The 22,600-nt window shown below is 40.4% G+C and overlaps 1 protein-coding gene across 5 annotated transcripts in view; it reads left to right on the plus strand.

Moving 5' to 3' along the window:
• The first annotated feature begins 607 nt into the window (after positions 1-607).
• Positions 608-22,600, plus strand: part of ABCC1 (ATP binding cassette subfamily C member 1 (ABCC1 blood group)) — a 46,091-nt gene continuing 24,098 nt past the window's right edge. For 2 of the 5 annotated variants that reach the window (XM_085237124.1, XM_085237125.1), the window contains exons 1-12: positions 8,732-9,292; positions 11,937-12,113; positions 12,650-12,775; positions 13,545-13,682; positions 14,788-14,913; positions 17,096-17,157; positions 17,762-17,893; positions 19,296-19,523; positions 20,191-20,368; positions 21,118-21,279; positions 21,480-21,572; positions 22,278-22,481. In XM_085237124.1, coding sequence (XP_085093250.1) covers positions 8,747-9,292; positions 11,937-12,113; positions 12,650-12,775; positions 13,545-13,682; positions 14,788-14,913; positions 17,096-17,157; positions 17,762-17,893; positions 19,296-19,523; positions 20,191-20,368; positions 21,118-21,279; positions 21,480-21,572; positions 22,278-22,481 — 2,172 coding nt within the window. In that variant the 5' untranslated portion in view covers positions 8,732-8,746. Of the gene's footprint in view, positions 1,154-8,731; positions 9,293-11,936; positions 12,114-12,649; positions 12,776-13,544; positions 13,683-14,787; positions 14,914-17,095; positions 17,158-17,761; positions 17,894-19,295; positions 19,524-20,190; positions 20,369-21,117; positions 21,280-21,479; positions 21,573-22,277; positions 22,482-22,600 lie in introns of those variants that run through there. The other 3 variants (XM_085237127.1, XM_085237128.1, XM_085237126.1) reach the window with 3 other exon arrangements.

Genomic DNA, 22,600 nt, shown 5'->3' on the forward strand with positions numbered 1-22,600 from the left:
TGCTGCACCGGGCATCCCGGGAACGCGTGTGCCGCCCTGCCCAGACACGCCGCAATGGGACGGGCTGCTGGCCGCAGCTGGCTGTGAGCAGCGCAGCCGTGAGACCTCCGCCAAGGTGTGCGGCTGAGTCAAGAGGCAATCTGTGATATGCTTTTTTTGTGCGCGCGTTGCTTTTTACTCGCATATTGAGCAAACGAGACCTGGTGTTTGTTTGAACAATCTTTTCATTTCAACAGGCGCTCTGGATGCAAAAGAACATCTTAAAGCGGGGTTCTGTTTCTAACTTCCATGTCGAAGCTTCTGCAGCTCAGGGCAGCACGTGAGCAGCCGCCGCTTCCCGCAGCCGTTCGTACCGCCGCGGGGCCGTTTCGCCGTTTCGAGTCAGCTCGGCGCGCTGCTGCCCTGCAGGTTGAACTGATGCACTGAAATTCAGAGCGAGAGACAATCGAGTACCACCGCGGGGCGGCGAGTTACTTCACTAGCACGTATTTTAATGCAAACTGCGGGTGAAGCTATTTTGGTTCAGTTTCAGTTCCCGCTAGCAACAATTAGAATTACTTCAGGGTTTTGAAACCAGTTTAACTGGTTCACGTTGGGAAGAGAAACGCATGAAAGCGAGACGAGGCTCCTTTCCCGGACGGCGCCGGGGCTCTTCGGACTCGGTGTCGGCGCGGCCTCCCGAGGGGCAGCGCAGATCCCGGGGCCGCAGGGCGTTCGGAGCGGCGCGCGTGCGGCGCGCGGGAGCCGGGGCGGGCAGCGCGACCCGCAGGTGCGCGGGCAGCAACTGAGGCGGGGACGCCGGTTTCGCCGAGCGGGAGCCGAAGCCGTTCCTACTCCGACCGCCCACCGCCCCCGAGCGCGGAGGCGCCGGGCGGGCCGAGGCCGGCTCCGGGCGGCCCCGCGCGGCACACCGCCTGCCTCCGCCCACGCCGAGGCGGGGCCGCGCGGCGCGGGCGGCGGCGCCGTCGGGGCCCGCATCCCCGTGACCGCGGAGCCAATCAGGGCGCTGCGCCGGCGCTGCCGGCCGCCGCCGCCCGGGCACGGAGAGGTGCGGAGGGGGAAGCGCAGCGCTGCCGCGGCGGTCCGCGGGTCGCCTCGACGCCACATGGGGATCGAAAGCCTCTGCAGCGCGGACGCCTCCGAGCCCTTTTGGGTGAGCGCGGGACTGCGCCGCGGGGCGCGGTACCTCCGGTGGGGCAGTCGGCAATCCGTGTCGGGGGGAAGCGAGGGGCGAGTTCCTGTGCGTGTAGCAACAATAACAGCGGCTGGCTGCCTCCGTGCTGGCGTCACGGAACGGAGCGGTGTGCTGCCCGTGAGGAGGCCGAAGACGCGCTGCTGCAGGGTAGCGGTTGTGTCACGTTTGCGTAGCGCCGCTTTGGCTCTTCCTTAATGATCGGCAGTGAGTGCGGCCCGTTGTGCGTGAATGGCCGTCCTGCGGCAGACCGAGCTGGGCTGAGGGATGTGGCGGCGATGCAGTGCCGTGCTGTTCGGTCCGGGGAGGCTCCCGAGCGCCGGGGCAGCGGGGGGAGGATGGTGGTGGATTTGCTTTGTGGAATGGAGCGGTCGTTGACTGAGGTGATGCGGGGATATGAGAAAAACACGTGGATGTTCTTGGGCCGTTAAAAGAACTTGCCGCTGTTCGTCGGATGTTTGCCGAATAGTTTTGAGCTAATGAGCTGCCTTCACCAGTTCGAAAAGATGAGATAATCTCGGCAGATACCATTGTGCACTTATCTCAAGAACCGTTGAAATATTACTTAGCAAATACTGTAAAACCATTAGCACTTGGAGGTGTTTGCCTTTTCCAGCTGATCGAAAGCAACCCACTCTTACATTGCTGATGTTAATATCTTTTTCCAGTTGATCTTCAGGTTTCCCAAAACTGGCTGAACTGTGAGTGCCCAACAGCTGTTCTGGTTTTTCTGTTTTCCCTGGAACCAGGCCTTTTTACATGAAGAGTTTTAGATGCTACATGTTTCAAATTTCTGTCTGTGGAAGAACTTGACTTAGAGTAACAGATTTGTGAATAACTGAGGCCTCAATGCAGGGAACTGGGGAGCTGAAACATCAGGTAGCAGCAGGAACTGGGCTGCTGTGTTTGCAACAGCTCGTTTGCATAGGCCTTCTGATGACACTGTCTCTTACGTAAACAGGTTTTTTTTTTTGTGTGTGTAATATGGTTATTTATGAAGTTTTTGTCACATAGTAATTAGTAATTATTTTTTTTTCACTAGCTGCTCTGGTTCCCAAAAATTTAGACAGTTTTGTGATTTGTCACCCTTCTCTAAGCCACGTGGTGATGGCCTTTCATTTCATGAGTAGAAGTTCCTCTGGGTGTGGTTGTTTGGTTCCTGGATTCTCCTAATCCTGCAGAAGAACAACTATGAATTCCTGCTGATGCAAGATGTGTCTGGAAAAGTATTCTCCTTTACTGAACTTGTCCTACATATCCGCCTTGTTATGTTGTTCTCAGTGGTAGGAAGGGTAGAAATGCTGGTATTGGTGGCTTTGGCTACTCAGGGTACTTCTTATGGTATTTCCATAGTTGCTACAGTTATTTGAAGCTGAAGTTGTAATGGATTTTCAGAAAATGCCCACGTGTAAGCTGTGTTTTACTGGCCTTTCAGATACCGCGTGTGTGTGCTGTGGACTTTCCTGTCTTGTGCAGTGCATGCTTCCTCTTCCCAGGACTGGTTTGCACTTACAGTACTCGTGTGTTTGCATTCTTGTGGTAAGCTGTGGTCACATCAGTTGTTCTGGTTGGTGCTGGCAGAGCAGTGGCATGTCCTGGAGCTGCAAAACCCCACTGCAGTGATGAGATGTGCTTTCTTTCAAGCCTGGTGTTGAATTTGGGACAACTCAGTTTTAAACTATAAGGGAAGCTTTCTAGGTTGGAAGGACCCAATGCACCTTTAGAAACTGTGCGCTAATCTTCTTAAACCTTGCTGGCCAGGATTTTTCTTGTTTGTACACTCAAGGAATGTTATTGTTGAAAGTCCTTGTTTGAGAATTACGCAGATTGATTTTATTTAATACCCACTCTGAGAAGCCAGCAGCCCCATTTGCTATCTTCTTCAGTCCTTTTCTTCCTCTCTCTGTTTAACCTATCTCTGGTGCCCAGCATGAGAACTTTCACTGCAATCAGATTTGTATGTGGAACTTAATGTTTCTTGTCATTCTTTGAATCACGGTTCCTTTTTGGAAGGGTGCTTTGTCATACTTGTTCTCCCTCTGTCATCATAAAGTATCTCACTGAGTGTTTCATCCATAATATCAAGTTGCAGCTGTATAAGATGTTGATAGTAAGAGCTTTTTTAAAAAAAAAACAGAGCTTTTTTTTTTAAAAAAAAGAGAAGATGAAAAATTATGGGTTAGGGAAAACATTCTGCAGTACCTGCATTTCAATTTATTGTCTGTTTAAATTGAAAAAGTAGTCTGTGACCTGAAGTGCTGAGGTAGTTTTGTCTTGAATATCACAAGAATGTGAATCTGCTATTCACAGAAATAGAAGTATGAGATGTGAAAAAGCAAACTCAAGCAGTTTCATATAGTCCCTCTCTAGCATCTCTGCCAGGCTTTATGTGCAGTCTGTTATTCATTAGAAGATGTTTGTTAGGTAGAATCTGAAATGTTGGGGTTTTTGCTTATACCTGCAGATAACTTTCCTGAAAGAGAGTTTTGAAGGAAAAACAACTTTTTATGTAAGGGATGGTTTCACGATCTGAGTTCTGTGGCTCATGCTGTCATGTATTGGCTAAATGGTAAATCAGTACATCTCTTGACTTCCAGAGCTTTTTGCAGTGCCTTTAGTGCATATACTGAAGCATAAAATAACTTAGGAAATAGCTCTGGGCAGATAAGATCATTATTTTGTAATGTATCAGTAAGGTATTTTTATAAGCAGCAGGAGCTCACAAGAACAGCCAGAGAATGCCATAGGAGAGTGCTGGTGGGGCTATCGAAAGTGAGATGGCTGCGTTTTGAATGTAAAGCTGGGCAGGTAGACAGAGATAGCGTAGGGATCCTGGATGCAGGTGTGTGTGTGAGCTTCGTATTTAACAGGTTTCATTCGCTTTTAATTTGTGTGTTTGTTCTCTTCTTCCAGGCTTATCTGAGCAGAAGGTCAGCGATATCTTAGTGGTAAACAAAAGACAAAGAAGAATAAGGAAGTTTAATACAAATAATAGCTAACATAAAGCAGTATGATAGGTGCGTATCACACACACAAGACTTAAAATCATTCGCAAAGACAATCAATGTGTGATTTGGAAAAACGGGGAGAAGGAAAAGTAATGTTCTTGCAGAGATATGTAGTCTTAAATTTTAGAAAATAAGAGGTTGGCGCTTAACTGGAGGCTGGGGTTTTACCTGGTTTAGGTTAGTGATAAGACTTGGTTTTCAGACCCCTCTTCATATTGGCAATTTCTACATGGGTTTCCTTAGTGACTTTTGAAGGCACAGTTGTATCTTGTAGTAATTACCATCTGGATTTTGCTGTAGTTGGATTGTTCTTCTTCAGAGTGTTTGTGGCAGAGCGAGGAAGGCAGCCGAGGGTGCTGGTGTGCGCTTGGTACAAAGTTGTGAGTTTAAATTCTCCTTTACATTGTAAAGCATCAATTTTATGGATATGAACCTCGATGTGAAGAATTTAAATGAGTATGCAGACCATAAAGTACTTGCATTTCCTAACCTAGAAAGGTCACATGTGGGCAGGATTTGCGGCAGAGGGAGGAGCAGAAGGTTAAAGCCTTTACACAAGATGGTGCCTTTATTATAATTAGCAGTTAATTGTCAGGCTCTCATTGCTCGGTTGTGGCTTCATCCAGCGATGGAAGCCAGATGCAAGTTCTCAGCTCTCTCATGTTTAAGCCTGTAAAAATGAGTCTGGTGGTTGCTTTCACAGAAATTAATATTACCTCTGTTGATTCGGGGTTGATTGGCTTAGGGGAGGTACAGGAAAATGAAGCCTGGTGCTCTATTTTAGGTAGAAATTTCCTTAACAGATTGTCTGTCATTTTATGGCTGTCATTTAGTGTGAATGTTTCAAGGTTGCTCAAAACATTTAAACCCCAGAGTAAGTTATGCCATTCCCTGCAATTACAATGCAGTTTGCAGGGAAGCACTGTGCTGTACTCAGACTAAGGGGAGGTTAACTGGGGCTGCACTGAAGTCATTCTGGGTCACATCTCTAAAAAGCTGTCTGCAGGGAACTGACCTTTCCCTTACTTCTAATAGAGTTAGAATTCCTTGCATTACTTTTTTTCTCGCTGTTTGTGTCTATGGGAGCTTCAGATACAGCTTATTAAACAACAACAACAACAACAAAAGGGGATAATAGCAGGATTTTTTCCTATATCCTATTAACTGATTTCATTTTGAAAATTAATGGATAGATAAATGCTGTCCTTTTGATTCTGAAACTGTCAGTGGTAAACAATATTTTATTGTCACGTGGTCGAATGCTGTTTCATGGTACACAAGAAGCACTGCATCTAGAGAAGTATTTTAAATTTCCAGCTGCTGCTGCTGAAATCTGTGATATGTTTGTCCAACCCACAAAAATAATGCCATGTTCCAGAGGCTTTTTGGCTTGGAAATTCGACAAGTGCAGTTGCTCCCTTTTCTAGCAAGTTGTTGGCACCAGCTGCTTCTTTTAGCCAAAAGAGAAACAAAGGCAAAACATGCTGTTTTTCTGCCATTGTATATGGAGTTTCAGCGGATACAGTGCTATATATTAGAAAGGATTTCAACTCATTGTTAACAATGGGAAATGCTATTTTTTGAGATTTGGAGAAAGAGCTGCAGGCATCAGGACTGGAAGGTAGAAGCTTTTTTTTGACTACATTGGTAAATCAGATCTGTGTGATGCAAACCGTTGCTGCTGAGAGCTTGTTCTTGCTAAATCTTTTCTAATAGATAATGTTATGAGAAATTGAGGGAATGAATGAATGAAGGTGGAGATCTGGAATTGATTTTAGAACCACAGGATCCGCTAGAGCAAGCAGTACTTTGTCCAAAATAATTTGGATGTAGTGTATGTAGTATTTTTAAAGGATTTATAGACTTGCAGATAGAAGGAAGTTTGTGATGATTGCTTGTAGTATCATGTTAGTGGTGTTGTTATTTTTTTTTTTTTGTTGCTATTAGGACCACTTCTGTGAATTTTGCTGGGCATACAGGAGAGCTGCAGTTGCAATGTCGCTGACACTTGTGGGTCTATCTGCTGGAGTAAATTCTGGAGTAAATTTTTTTTTGTATCAATATTTGTTGCTTGTTTTTTTACCAATCTGTCACCTTGTTCACCTCCTGTGAGTTAATCTGAGCAGTTGTCACAGGACAGTGAATGTTGTGCTGGTGAAGGTCATGTGTATTTATTTATGCTTGTAGGCTCTAGTCTAAATATGCTGCCTTAAAGAAATGTTGACGTTTGGTCCACACTTCATTACCTGACAGAGGAATGTAAATGACAGAATAAAGATAATGCATTTAGAGTACATTTAGAGAACATTCTTTCAGCTCTTTGTAACTTCCAAGGCTGGAATTAATGGAAGTTACTTGACAAACTGAATGACTTCGAAGAGCTTTTTAAAATTTGTGACTGCAGAATAGACCTTCTTCTAATCTATCGCAAAATCTGGATCACTTCAGTTGTTGGTTTTCCTTATTTTTTTAGCATAGCCAAGTGTTGCCACATTTGCTGTTTGATTTGATGAAGAATGGTGATATGAGGTACCTTCAGAACAAGTTCAGGGTTCCTTCTAAAGCTGCTTTAAAGGGAGAGGTCCTTTTTTTCCACCACTGCTCCGCTAATGGTGGCTCTTCTGGTGCAGCGTGCTTAGTCAGATCAGGAAACTCTTCAGTGGGAAGTGGCAGGCAGGGAATCTGCTGTTTGATATTAAGATTCCAGTGTAGTTTTGTAATCTTGTTTTTTACGTATGTGCATAGAAAAGTTTATTTTTCAGTTGCTGCTGGTTCATACAGGTGATATTAACTGTGGCTGGCAGCCTCACCTGTGCACAGCGGGCATGAAACTGAGCAATTTTGGTCTCTGTATTTCTGCTAATGAGAATTTTAAAATGTGCTGTGGGTCAAATAGGATTATTGATGTGAGAGCAGGTGGGTGGCTGCTCAGTTAGCAGCCTTTCCTGGCTGCCAGGAGGGAGACTGCCAGGCACAAGGTCCTGGCATGTGTCAAACTTTCACTCTTGAGTCTGGGCACGCTGAGGGCACAGCTTTCCTCCTCCCCTAGCAGCAGCAGAATAACTGATCCTTTGTGTTACAGCTTGATCTCACATATCCTATTGCCAGTGCTTCTAACTGGCCCGATCCTGACATTTTAGATGGGAATTAATATAACGTGTACTTTATTTTCCTTGGGGTTATGCACCATTAAATAGGTGTTTTACCTCTGAATAGATCCATGCGATTGCAGGGAACATCAAGCATTTTTTGTACTCTTCTTGGTGATAGAAGATTTCACTTAAAATTTAATATGAAACCATTCTGTGCGATAGCAGAAAATGCGTTATTTAGCACAAAAAAAAGGCTGTGGCCTGATACTTTTTTTCAGCCACGGTGCTCATGATGGAAATGACAACTTTCTAAAAAGAAAACTGAGAAATAGGTCGGAAGATTTAAAAAATACCCATTTGCTCCTCTGGTAAGCTTTAAATTTGCCAAAGGATTTTAAAAAGAAAACAACCAATGAAAAAACATATGAGTTTCATGGAGCAGACTGAAAGTGAGCCCATAGCTGATGTTCTCTCCCAGCATCCACCAAGAAACTAGCAGGAACCACTCTGTGACTTCTGCTGTGAGAGCCTGAGGTCATGGTTCAGTGTAAAGTAGCTTCCAAATTATACAACACAGTAACTGTAGAATTAAACAGCTTTTTTCTTCCTCCTACTGCATTGCAGCAGGCTGCTGGTTTGTGTAGAGTTTTTAATGCGTACTTGGGTCCCTGTCATTTGATGCTGTCTTCAAAATAGAAGTGTTAGATGATTGATCAGAGTGAAAAATAGTAAGAAATGAAAATGGACAACTTACTGCTTGAATTGGACCTGCTAAAATCACTTCTAATAGTTGAGTCACAGAAAAACATCAGTTTTAGCTAATTAAGTTCTGTTAAATGCTACATACAGAGGTATGCTTCATTGTATTTTACTATTTAGATTTTTTACAAAATTTTGTCTTGTGTTGGAAGGAAAACAGTTTGTAAACTTGGCTTATGTAAAACAAAAGAGAATCAGCAGCGTGAAGTAGCAGGACTAGTTGAGGCTCGTGTACCTGTAACTGATTGCTGTAATTTGTGTACATGTTGGTCTCGTTATGTGTCTTCCAGTTTGGATTGAATGTCATAACTGTGGTATCCTCCATGCAGAATTTAGACTATGCTTTTCTTTTGACAAGAAAGGGGGGGGAAGCCTGTGGGTATATATAAGGGCAGGGAGATCACTCACTAATCATGGTCATGGGCAAAACATTCTTAGTAAAGGAGACTAATGTAGTGTACCACCAATTGCTAATGGGCTGAAGTGAATTAAAACCACCTCCCTGTCCATCCCATCCCACCTCCTCCCCCGAGCAGTACAGAGGAATGGAAGTCAGTCTGTAACACTTCTTGTGCTGCTTCTCCATGGTCACTCAGGCCCTGCTCTGCGTGGGTCCTTCTCCCCTTCCAATGGATGCTGTCCTTCCTAAGCTGATCCCGTACGCTTCTAGAACTGCCCCAGTATGGGTCTGTACCATGGGGGGCCCATCTTTCAGAAGCTGCTCCAACAGTTTCCCATGGGCGGCAGTTCCTCCAGACATCCTGCTTCGTCCTGGGCTCCTCCATCACTGTACGTGGAGATCTGCTCAGTGCAATGCCCACGGGCTGTATGGGGACAGCCTGCTCCACTGTAGGCCTCTCCTGTGCAGCAGGGAGCTTCTGCTTCATGCCTGGAGTATCTCTTGTCCTCCTGCTCTGACCCTGGGGGCCGCAGGGCTGCTTCTCTCACTGCTTTCAGCCAGCTGCTGGTCCACAGTAGATTTCCCTTTCTTAAATCTGCTCTTTCAGAGGCACAACCAGCCTCTGTTGTGGCTGGGCTCTGGACAGTGGTGTGTCTCCAGACAAGAGTTGATCGCAGCTGGCTCTTATCTGCCTTGCAGCAGCTTCTGGGCTTTTCTCACACAGGCCACACCTTCAGCTTCCCAGCTGCCAGAACCTTGTAAACTCAAACAAACGGACTCTCAAATACAAATCAAGAAATCCTTCAGAGCATCTCAGTTCAGACTTGGAAGTCTGTTTCAGGTATGGTCTCCTGACAGTCCCCAGTCTGGAGGTGGACAATGTAGTCTGCCTTAGGAGAAGCCCTCAGCTTGTCTTGGTGAATCTGTATTTGATGTGCACATTTGGTCCTCAGCAGAAAGTATTTGACGTATAGGTCTTTTCCTGTTTGTGATGCTACACTGTAAGAGAGTTGCTTCTCCAGAACCAGAAGGGGAAGATACTGCTGTGTGTTTCTACCTGCATGATTTCCTTATCTTTTGTTACCCGAAGTGTGTGTTGAATTGGAGGAGTTCTGCGCCTCACCTGTGTATAGACAGCTCAAATATGCTATACCATGCAAAAGAGTATAGTGTATTCAAGCTAAGCAAGCTCCCATTGGATATTCACAGCCTCTGGATCAAGTCTTGGAAGAGTGTAAAGAATTTACATTGAAGTTGTTGTAACTATTAAGTTCTAGCAGTATTCTTAGCCCAGTCTGCTTAGTCATCCCAACTTTGTGTTCTTAATCCTGAGATATCATTGCATCTCACCCTCTTGTCTGTCAGGCAGAAACACTTCAATTGCAAATATAAATGTCCAGTGAACTGAAGACTATATCCAACATGCATGGAAGTTATGTGTACACCACGTCTTCCTTTTGCTTAGCCAAATGGCAGTGATGTCTGCGCTCGCTGCTCTGTCCTTTCCAGAAGATGTCTGGTAGATGTCTCGATACAACAGGCATTTGAAAACACAAGAAAAGAAAGTAGTTGCTTTTTTAAAGGGCGTATAGATCTTAAAAATAACAACAACAATATTAAAAAATAAATAATATGTCAAGTGTCTTTTTTGTTGTTGTAAAGCTGATCAATGTTCTTGTGTAATCTTATTAAGTGTGTTAATTTGTGAGTTGTGAACTGTTCTTGTAGAGTCACGAGACTTTTTTTCTTGCCTATTAAGCTGAGCAGACAGGATTTAGGAAGCTGAAAAACGGTTTGTGTGGTGGCTAAAAGTAAGGATGACTCAGCTGAAATTTTTAATGATGGTTTGCAGCTGGGGGACTTCATAAGCCTGTGACTCAGCCACAGCCTTTACAGCTGCAGCCCTTGCACGAATGGCTTATGTGACCACAAACTAAAATATAGTTGGGTGTTTTTATGTTGTACCAGTGTTAATTTCTGAGAACTGGTTGTATTTAGGTTGGAGATGGTTCTTTTTTTTTTTTTTCTTTTAACTGAAAGGAGTGATAAGAAATGAAAAGATTGCAGGGGAAAAATAACAGCTATGTATACTGTCTGTTGTATCCAGCCAAGAAAGGAGTCCTAGATTCTGATAGAAATAGGAGGAAGATAGTGAAGGAAAATATTTTTGTTTCAGTGTTTTCAAAATATGTTCATGGAGGGGGGAAAAAAAGGGTAGAAAATATCACCTACATAAAAAGTGATTGCAGTTAAGGGGAAACCTACTTGAAAATTTTGCATTTTACATCTTCTTTTTCTCTTTAGTTCTGTTTTCCTCTATTTTTAATTGTGTTTAACCAGTTAGGGACAAATAAAGATGATTGTGGTGATTCTGTGCAGTGGGATGTTTTCAGCTTTGACGTTGGAACGGAGTGGCAGGCACCGCAGTTCCTTTTGGCTCTGTTTCCTCATCTGTAAAATGTAGATAGTAGCATTTGTTTTTGTGACGTGCTCAGGCTTTTACAGATGAAAGAGATTACTGCCGTTAAGTCCCAGCAATGGTGCTGGTGCTTGGTGCAGTTGGAGGTATGCGGCGGTCGGAAAAAATGCTGAGGAGGACACTTTTGTTAAGGAGCCTTTGGACACGTGCCTACTTGTCTTGGATGTGCTGCTTTCAAACAGGGGTCTGTGAGATGTGCTTTGCCTGGTGAATTCTGCACTATTGGAAGATGCCAATATTAAATACAGTGTCAAAGATAGATTTACTGCCATCATAAATAGCCCTTGTATCAATAATGGGAACGGTGGTCACATTTTCATTACTGTAAGCTAGTTTTGTTTTAATCATATGGAGGTATTTCTTGTTTTCAAAAATCATGTTGAGAGAAGTAGGAAAGTGGTGAATTATACTGACGTACATCTTGTTGTTGCTGGATGGTAAATATACTCCGAAGGTGAGCCTGCTGCTTCTTTCTACATGCTGTTCTTATGAATCACCAGAAACTCACAAGTGAATTTGCTGCATACAACTTTGAATTTGTGATCCTGTTCTACAAATAGTGATGTTATCTCATTCTATTTGCTCCTACTCTGTGCCAGATAATACTTCCACAACTACATTTGGTTATTTGTGCATAATGGTTACAGTGGGAGATGGCTAGCATTGTCACCTTATTTTTCTGCAATCATAATGTGGAAATCCTGGTAAATGTTGTTAAAGATCCCAATTATTACATTTGAGTGTGTTGTCTGTTATGGTAGCTTTGTATAGCCAACAAAAATGAAACTAATGTTATCTTGTAAAGATTTTAGTTTTCTGAGCTGTGAGAGGTCCAGTAAAATTGGATGCGTCTCAGTACGGAGCTAGTCTATTACAAGTATGAATAAGCATGCAATAAGTTACAGAATAAGACAGCTATATTTTTACTTTTTTTCTCGTCTTTTTTTAATAATGGAGTTCTGTGATTGCTTTTTCTTTACTGTTTTTTTTTTTCTTTCCTCCCCAGGATTGGAATCTGACATGGCACACAGAAAATCCAGACTTCACCCAGTGCTTTCAGAACACAATCTTGGTCTGGGTCCCTTGTATTTACTTGTGGGTCTGCTTCCCAGTGTACTTTCTATATCTTCGTTGTCATGACAGAGGTTACATCCAAATGTCAATCCTCAACAAAGCCAAAACGGTATGTGCTCCTTAAAATCATTACTTATTAGGCTGGATGGGTTGAATCAAATGACCTCCAGAGGTCCCTTCCAACCTTAACCATTCTGTGATTCTGATTCTCTTGATTCAGTTTTGGTTATTTATTTTTAGATGTAGCACAACTGTTTTTGTTGAACATCAGTCTCTGCCTGTGTGTGCAATTCAACTGTAATTTACTTCTACGTATGCTTGATTTCCAAGTGTTGTGTTTTTCTGTTGCTTTCTGAAACTGATGTGTCAAAAAAGCTGTTTAAATAATTTGTAAGGCCAGTTAGAGCAGACTACTTTGAGGCAACTCAAATATATGGTACTGAAAGTTAATGAGCTCCTTTCTTGTTAGAGGGATTCAGTAGGTAAAACCAAATTATTCTTTCATGCATGTTGTTGCTTAGAAGGATTGTCCAAAGAAGGTGATCTCATTGTGGCTCCTCTTCCATTAGCCCATTGCATGTAGTGTTCATGTTGTGCTGCCTGATCTATGTGAACTCGTGTATAAAACACACTTTTATATTGCAGGCTTTGGGCTTAATACTGTGGATAGTCTGCTGGGCAGACCTTTTCTACTCTTTCTGGGAAAGAAGTCAAAATATTTTTCGAGCTCCGTTTTTTCTCATTAGCCCTACTATACTGGGTATAACTATGGTAAGTTCTCCTTTTACATCCTTTGGTGGCACAAAGCCTTAAGCAGTAACATGCATCTTACTCTTATGTAATGTTTTAACTCTTTAAGTTACAGTTATATATATACAGGCTTAATTGACAGCTTAATTGTGAAGTGTTGAACCTGAAGTGTGTGCTTTCTTCTGAGGGGGGAAAAAACCAACAAAACAAAACCAAAAACTCTTCTAGCTTTGTTCGGTGTGCTACCTGTCAAGATGCAAGCCAATGCTAGTTATCCTGCTTTATTTTAGTAGGCTTGAGCTATTCTTCATTTAATAACTTGATTCAGGTGTAGGGTGAAAGAATCAAGATGTGAGGAAATCTAGATAACAAATTTCAATGAACTTCAAAAAAGATTGTTAAAGATTGTTAACTTTGTGTGGCATTTAGTGCCTGTTAGGTTTGATGGTGTGTTCCAAAGCCTTAAAATGCCACGCAAGGCACACAGGTGTCATCTTCAGCCTCTTTCTATCCTTGCTAAGTATTGTCTGCTTTTACTGCAGTATCTCTACAATGTCAGTTTCAAGGGAAATGCCCTGCTATTTGTTTATTAGCACTTGTCTTAAATTTATCACAGGCATAGAATGGTAGTGATTACACCTGGTAATTCTGAGAAGAGAACAATAAAAAGCTGGAAGAAATTGGACATGAAATATTAAATAAACACAGTCTAGCATTCTACTTTGCATATATGTGTAATGTGTTGTTTTAAAACCTCTCTTACAAATATGTGTATCTTGTTTGTCAACAGTTGCTTGCCACATTTTTGATACAACACGAAAGAATGAAAGGAGTACAGTCTTCAGGCGTGATGATGATTTTCTGGCTCATCTCATTGCTATGTGCCACAGTAATTTTTAGATCCAAAATTATGCTTGCCTTAAATACAGTAAGTGATTGCTAGCCTCATTCAGTTGAAAATAATCTTGAAAACTGCAGTAGTAAAGTAGTTGCTTGCTAATTGTGCCAGTCAAGTAGTTAATGATCCATTCAGTGTGCTTTTGTTCCTCGGGTTATGAAAATAAAACAAGCAAGACTTAATGGCCTTGTTTTTCAGGTTTTGAAATGTTAGAGAAATTCATTGTGATCTTACTACAGTGACAGCTGCCAAGAAAATTCTGCTAGCTGCTCCAGAGAGGGGTCCTCTCTGCTTGAATGCAATAAGTGTGTGTAATGCTTGATTTGAAAGTGCTGAGAATTTACATCTTCCTGTTGATTATACAGTAGATTTCCTGAAACAGTTTGGTTGTAATGTGCTCTCATGGCTGCGGAGACAAAATGAAATTGTTCAAGTGAAACAGTCAGTCTGCTTCGTAGTAAAGCAACTTCAAATGGCAGATGAATTACGGAGCTGCCTGCAAACAGCATTATCATTTCTTTCTTGAAATCCTTACGGCATATTTTGAGGATTTCGAGAACTTTCAGCTAATTTTTGTCTAGTTTTTGTGAGTGGGTTTTGTCTTTGTGTATGTATGTGTTCCTCCCTCCTTATACTTTGTTTTCTCAGGAGTGTACTCTATCAGTCCCATCACAAATTGTGATGTAAATAGTGCTGTTCTGATTATTATTGTTGTTATTAATCATTATTTGATTTATGCTTACCATTTTCCTTTGGAAACTCCACTCTATCCAATGCATAAGTGCCTTACTCTTCTGCAGAATACTTTGATGTCAAATTGGGGCATGTCGTGTTGATACAACACAAGTGTTAAGGAGCACTTCTCTGCAGAAGTTTATACTGGTGTATTTATGGCACTGACTGAGTGAAAACAGAAAGCTTGTGAGATTTCTATATATGATAACCTTCATCTTCTCTGTTTTTACCTTCCCTTTACCAAAACAGATAAGAAGTTGACTTTCATTTGCAGGGGTGGGTTGCTAGTATAACATTTATGTAGTTAGCAGAGTTTACTGTAATGATCTGTTTTATGTTGAAATGTTGTTTTAAGGAAATCCCTCAGTAATTTTAATTACAAAATTACCTTCCTTTGTAGGACATTGAAGTGGATGCGTTTCGTTACGTCACTTTCTGCACCTACTTCATCCTGTTACTTGTACAGCTCATACTGTCTTGTTTCCCAGAAAAACCACCTTTATTTTCTGAGGCAGTAAATGATCCTGTAAGTGTTAAGTCTATGCTGACTATTCTAAGTGAAATTGTAAATGATGCTGTTTGTTGCCACTGGAGGCAATGCAGTCTGCATATATATGCCTGGAGAAAGGAGTGTACTATTGAGTCTTTGGATCTGCTTCATCTTTGACTTCTTTTCATCTCAATCAGGGGTAAAAAGTAATTGACTGGATTTATTATCGAAATATTAAAGCCTTCTTTGCTTTGATCATGATTACAGTAATTACAAGGTGCTTTGAAAACAGTTACTTGTTTTTGTTTTCTGAGTACTTCTAGGAGTGTCTCTAGGAAAGAAGGCAGACTTTCAATTTTAACTTTTGATAAGTGTTGTGTTTGTTCAATATTATGATAGAAGGAAAGAAAAAGCAAATTATTACTCATTCTTAATTTGTTTCTTCTCCTGCCAAACTTTTCTGCAATGAACTATTTTCAATAGTCTTGAATAAAATCTTACCACTAATGTACTCAAGCCAAAAGATAACACTGAAATTTAGAATGTGTAGGTGCTGATGTCTGTAGAAAGCAAACAACGTGTTTTGTGTTTCACTTTAGCTTTATTTTTACATTGTGTTACTCCAGACTTCTTACTGCTTGTTGTATTGATTCTATTCTGTATTGGATGTCAGTAAGATTAGCAGTGCTTCTGTGTTTTCAACTACTATTTTTGATAGAAAGAAGTAGTTACAACATGGTATAATACAAACGTTTTAATATTTTAAAGTTTTGCTTTATGCAAAAGCAGTCCAGTATTTGATGATATAAGATGTAGTTGACTCTTGAACTTAGTTTCCATTGAAAAGTAGACTGAAAAATCCCAAGGAAATGATGTACTGTAAGATATTCTGTAAAGTTCAGAATATTTTGACTTTTTTTCTGAAATAGAAAATATTCTCTGAATTTGCTGAAATAGAAGTTTATCTGACAGGAACATGGAAGTAGCTGAAGGCTGAAAGTATCTCTTTTCCTTTGACTTCTTAACTTGTCTGAGTTACAATAAATATTTTTTTGAGTTACTATAAATTTAGATTTACAAAGGTACTACAAAATATTTACTTACTTGTAGGGTGTTAGATTTGCTTGGAGTCATTTTGTTGCAAATACATAAGTACTATAGAAATATTGAATTCTTGTCTATTTTCAAGGATAATTAGCTGTCTTGTACTATCACTTTTCCCTACAAGATTGAAAAAAAAATTGTCATGTGAGGAGGAGAGGAAATGCAGAAGTCTGTTTTGTACAGCCTGATTGCAGTGCACTTCAATATAGAGCTTAATGGAGAAACCAAACTGTACAAACATGAGTTGAAAAATGCAAATCTTGGGGAAAAACTTGGCTCTCCTGTTTTAATTGTGGTTTTGTAGTGATGCTTGGTGAGTTCTGTAGATGGATATACAATAGTTGCTCCAATTATTGTTGATTAAAACCATAGTGGATTGTGTGCCAAGGGAATGGCTGTTTTTAGCATCGTGTAGGCAGTGTTCAGGGTAGTGAAGAAGGGTCTCCACTGGAATTTGTGTAGTAAATCACTTTGTGCCTTTTGAGATTCTTCTGGATTCTCTATTATTTTAATCCAATCAGATTAAGAGAGGATATTAACCAGAAGAGTTTAAAAAGACAGCCATTGATCTGGGTCTAGGACATGAGCTGGCTGTGTGCATTTGTAGGTCTGGATATATTGTTTCCCATATGTGTTGGTGAATGAGATGCAGGGCTTTTGGGGTTTGTTTTGGGATGTTTGATTACTCTTTGTTTTGCTTTTCAGTTATTACTTGTGTGTTTGTTTTGATGGAATCTTAGCCCTTATGTACCAGAACAGTGCAGTTGAGCTCTTCTTTAATGACACTAACTGTAACCAAATAACACACTTGTGCTTTCATGATAACATTCCTTGCATTAATATAGATAAGCTTATGCTGTTTTATAACATTCCATCAACTATTTATGTCTTATTGATAGAGTGTTATTCTATTTTTGTGAAATCCACAAAGCTGGACTTTGCTGTTTTTTCTTGTTTGTTTGTTTTAAACAAGTTCTAAACAGCATAAATGACAAATTTAATATTTTTGGAAGGAAAGCAATAATTCAGAAGCATCTTTTCTGGTTGATTTGTTTCTGATTTCTCTGTATCAGTTATGTTTATATGTGGATTGATTTCTTTTTCTCTCCTTTAGAAACCGTGTCCAGAGTTCAGTGCATCTTTCCTGTCAAGAATCACCTTCTGGTGGATCACTGGGTAAGTCCAACATAGTACACAAAGCATCAGTTAGAGTTATATGATATCTTAGAATCCTGCTTTCTCAGTTAATTTAACGATAATCATGTAATGCTTATTTTGGCTATTTTGTCTGGCTGTTTTGTGAACAGATTAAATTGATATGTTTTTCAAATTTTTTTCTTCCAAACCATGCTGTAGAATCCCTTGTTACTTTTTGCATCTTTTGCAAGGTTCAGTTCCATCTGTGCCTTCGCTTTCCTGATCTCAGTTTTACATGTCAGAGCTGCATCTCAGGCCACACTTTCTTGATTCCACTGCCTGTGCATTTCTTTCTTTTCCCTCAGTTTGACCATCAGGTCCTTGCTTAGCCATGATGGCCTCCTGCCTCCCTTGCTTGATTTCATGTACTGGGAGGTGGAGAGCTCTTGTGCTCTCAGAAGGACATCCTTAAGGAGATGCCAACACTCCTCCATTCCTTTGTCCCTAAGGATAGTTTTCCAGGGGATCTTATCCAGTAATTTCTTAAACATCAGGAAGTTTGATCTCCTGAAGTTCAGGGTTCTACCAGGCCCATGTTTCTCTAATATTCTCAACTATATAGTGTTAATTCTTTCTCATGCAGATTGATGATTCAGGGTTATCGGAGACCTCTGGAAGCTAAGGATTTGTGGTCATTAAACAAAGAGGACAAATCTGAGGAGGTAGTGCCAGGTTTGGCAAGAAACTGGGCAAAAGAATGGGCAAAGACCAAGAGGTAAGTTAATTATCCTATTACTGATAAAGCTTTCATTAAGAAATGAAAACTAATTGGTTGAGAACCACTTTGTTAAAATATTTATGGATTCTCTGTGCATTTCTAAAATGCTAAGAAGGAGGAAGTAACTGTGTGGTTGTATCTGCTGGAGAATACTAGGGAAGGTAAAGCATACTGGTGCTCAGATCTGACCAGCATGGTTATGTATTGCTGTAGTTGGGAGACCATCCAGGGTCTAGGATAGATGAGTGTTACGGAGGATATGATAGTTCCTCTGAGATGTAAGGGTTGAAAAACTAAAGTTACTTGGCACTTGCTTGGAAGTGTTTGTCGTGTATTATTAAATCTGCTTCTGTAAGGCTCAAAGTGACAACTCCGTATTTGTCCTTTAATGCATACAAGATAGGAAACAAATTGGATTGTGTTTCTTTTTCAAGAGGAGTTGCACCAAGTTTTGCATGAGACCTTCATGTTCTAAAGCTGATTACTGTAATTTTTAATGTATAAGAGTTTTTAATCCCCCTGGGAGGGAGTGTTTTCTCACAAACTTCAGCCATGTAAATAGGAGCTTGAGCTCCCTCTATAGTTAGTGAAGCCTCAGGAATTCAAGGTGTAAAGTGAGCAGCTTCTTTCTTTCCTTTGACCGTATAGGGAGCTTGAGCACCTAAACAAGATGTCTAAAATTAGAAAGACTGCATGCTTGCAGTTTCCATTCTACTTTCATCGTCTCTTACTTCATCAAATAGAAGTACCTTTTCATTGAAGGAAGAATACTTGCTTGTTTCCACAGTGTACTTTTACATATAGCTTGTCCTCAGAAGTTCGGAAGTACGTAGTTTGACATAAGCCAGATGTGTAGAATGGATGTATTCAGCTCGTTGGGGATGACTTGGCATAAATCTGACTGCCGACTTTTTAACTCCTGTGGTACAATGAGGCCTTGATTTTAATGAAAGTTCAGTATACTGAATCCTAGAATAACAACACTTTTTTTTTTTTTTTTTTGAGTTTAATGCAGATTACAGCCCTGTTTCTTATTCCCCTGTACTGCTATAGGAAAGATTGACCACAAATGTTAGCTATCCATATGAGGAAGATCATTTCTGAATGCCTGTTCATCTAGCTATGGCTGTATAATTAAAAAGGTGGTTGATTGGCAATAAAACCTGGTTACACTATTAAGAACTGTGGTGAACGGCTGTCTCTGTTGCTGGGACACTTGCTGTTGCTAAAATGAAGAATGATGCAAGAGGCACAGGCCAATGAGTTGGCTAGGATCAGAAGCTAAACAGCCTAGTTGAAATAAATGTCTCATTTGTATACTGTGCATTTTTCCATTTGGCTTTATACTTGTATAAAGGTTGCATTGTGTACTTTCAATGTGTTATAACTCTTATTTCAGGCAACCTTTGAACATATTATACTCGTCCAAAAAGCAACAAAAATCAAGTGATTCCAATGGTGAAGTGACGGAAGAGGCTGAAGCTTTGATTATAAAACCATCTCAGAGGAGCTCTGAGGCATCTTTATCCAAGGTGTTATATAAAACTTTTGGACCATATTTTCTCATGAGCTTCCTGTTTAAAGCAGCACATGATCTCTTGATGTTTGCAGGCCCAGAAATTTTGAAGTAAGACCTGTTTACTTTATTATTGAATTAAAAGTAAGCAGACAGGTTTCTGAGTACGCTGATATTTCAGTCAGTTACCAAACTGTTTTGCCTGTAGCTGGATCAGTCAGGTGCAGCTATCATCCAAATTATCATGCACACAGATTACTTTGATCAGTTGGTTTTCAAATTATAACATCATGTATCAAATGTTTGATGTTATTTGGTTCCCTTCCACCATGAAGAAAGCATGGCAAAAGCATAATCAACAATTGCAAGAGAGTGTTTTTGTTTCTTACTAGTGATGACTGTGGAAATCAGAAGTCTAAAGATTTTTATAACCACAAGTCACAGCATGTGTTGCAACACTGGGCTAAAGCAGTAGGAGAGATTGTATTACTTTGAGGTGAGAAGTAGTAAAACTCTAAGTAACTGCATGTTTGCTGGAGGAAATATAAGACTTTTCACTCAGGGAATGCTGTACATAAAAGATGTGAAGTACATTGTTAGCAGTGAGTACTAGTATAAAATTGCGTCCTGTTGCTGAGAAGTTAGCTTAAGTGTTTCATTTAAATCTTGTGCTTTGGGTGCTTGCACGGCCCACAGAATGTTTGGAATAATCGTATTGTAACCTTGAAACTTCCTTTTGAGTTGCATAAGTCAAAAATGCTAATTCCTCTCTCCACAGATTGCTAATCAACTTCGTAAATAACAAAAGCGCCCCAAACTGGCAAGGCTACTTTTATACAGGGCTGCTGTTTGTTTGTGCATGTCTTCAGACATTGATTCTTCATCAGTATTTTCATATTTGTTTTGTAACTGGAATGAGGCTCAAAACAGCTATTGTTGGTGTAATCTATCGAAAGGTAAGTGCTTCCTTTCAGTATATAAGTATACCTTCAGTGATTTTGTGAGTGCACTGTTTAAGTCTGAGTAACTCAAGTAGTTTGGAATCAGCCCAGCAGAATCTCTTAACTCTTAATAGAAGTAAAAGAGTATCTGACTTATAAATACAAAGATTGGAAATGAAGTAATTTTGAGATTAATTAGTTGAAGTTCTGGTGCCCTTTTCTTCCCACTGGCAAAGAAGTCTTGTCACATTTAAACTGGGGGTGAAACTGCTTCAACTTGTGCAAAAATTAATATACATTCATATTCTATGATTCTGTGATTTACACCTTCATCTCTGAATTAACAGACAGCACTACCTCATCTTACCTCTTACATCAGTAAGCTGGAACGTTTTAGAAGGCTCTGGATTGGGTGCTCTGTGAGAAAAATGTGTGACAAGAAGCGAAGGTTCCACTTTTTAGAGTTAAAAAGGGAAGCAAGCAACCTTTCTGCCCCTACAAGCAATAAAAACACCAACCAACCCAAACCACAAATACCTGCTTGCTATTTTTAATTCAACCCAAATGCTTCCATCAACTTGTATTAGATATGCAGAGTAGAATATGAAGCATGAAAGGAATTGCTTGTAATTATAAAGTTAGTTGCTTTGTAAAGCATTTATGATTTAGAGGAGGAGAAGCAAATAAGTAGACCTTTTTTCATGATATGTTATTTATTTATTTATTTATTTATTTAATTCTTTATTTTAAAAATCTGCACCCAGGCTCTTGTTATCACAAATTCTGCCAGAAAGACTTCTACTGTGGGTGAAATTGTGAATCTAATGTCTGTGGATGCTCAGAGATTCATGGACTTGGCTACATATATAAACATGATCTGGTCTGCGCCTCTTCAGGTGATACTAGCACTGTACTTATTGTGGCAGGTGAGCATTGTTTTTCTTGTTTCCTGCATGACTGCAGAGAGCTGTTGCTCAGGCCAGTGGAGCATTTAAAGCAAAATAGAGCAAATGCTGTTCAGAAAACTTTCAGAGCTAGTTTTGTCACTGTCAATAAGTGTTTGACTCAACATCTTAAATACTTATTGAAAACTGTTTTTTTACAATCAGATGGTTTTTCTCTTCAGAATTTAGGACCTTCTGTACTGGCAGGTGTTGCTGTCATGATTCTTCTTGTTCCCGTGAATGCTGTGATGGCAATGAAAACAAAAACATATCAGGTAAGAAGCTTCTGTGTATGTGACAATGATTTTAAGAAACGTATACTACTGTGACTTGTTTCTACAAACTTACTACGTGCTTTCTGGTAAAAACTTCATTACTGAGTTAAATACGTTTCCCTCAACTGTTGGTAATTTATTTGAATGAAACCTTTTAGCTCTAGGTGTTCAATGTAATATCCTGCAGCATTTGGTTCCTACACGGGACAAGTACGAGTACACAGCCATGCTGTCATGGGTAATAGCTGCCTAGGATAACAGTCTCGGTGGAAGCCTGCAAACTGTGCTGGGTGCTGAGTCAGAACATCGATTCAGGTTTTGCTCAGCCCTTGTTAAAATATTTTCTTCGAAGATATTATTCTCCCTAATGTTCTGTCATCTTACTGCTGAATAGAAAGCTTTTTGATTAGTACACCGTGAGAAGGCCATTGATAGTGCTGAAAATAAAGCAAAAACAAGTTTGGGCTGAGGTTAGATGCAAAGTAGATTTTCAGTTGTGTGAATAATTCTTTTAATTGGTGTAAAGCATTGCAGTGATTCTGCGTACTTGCTTGTTAAGATTGTGTCTCAGATTTCTTGCTTGGAAGTTCGTAAGCTTTTGATGATTATGAGGCAAATTTCATCATTGCAAAATAAAAGTTAAAAACTTTGTGGTTCTGCCAAGTACTGTGCCTTGCTAATTATTCATTGCGCTGTTGTTTTCAGGTGGCACAGATGAAGAGCAAAGACAACAGAATTAAGCTGATGAATGAAATTCTTAATGGGATTAAAGTTCTAAAACTTTATGCTTGGGAATTAGCCTTCAGAGAAAAGGTATTGGAGATCAGACAGAAAGAGCTCAAAGTCCTAAAAAAATCTGCTTACCTTGCTGCAGTGGGTACCTTCACTTGGGTTTGTGCTCCTTTTTTGGTAAGTGAAACAAATTTTGTATGTCTATTCTCCTCTTTTTGATCATGTTTTCCAAAACAGCGTTTGAGAACTTTTTTTTTTTTTTTAATGAATGGGAAAGTAGGAATTACCTCTGCAGT

Source organism: Meleagris gallopavo, chromosome 16 (genome assembly GCF_905368555.1).
Source record: "Meleagris gallopavo chromosome 16, MGAL_WU_HG_1.1, whole genome shotgun sequence".
Lineage (NCBI taxonomy): Eukaryota > Metazoa > Chordata > Aves > Galliformes > Phasianidae > Meleagris > Meleagris gallopavo.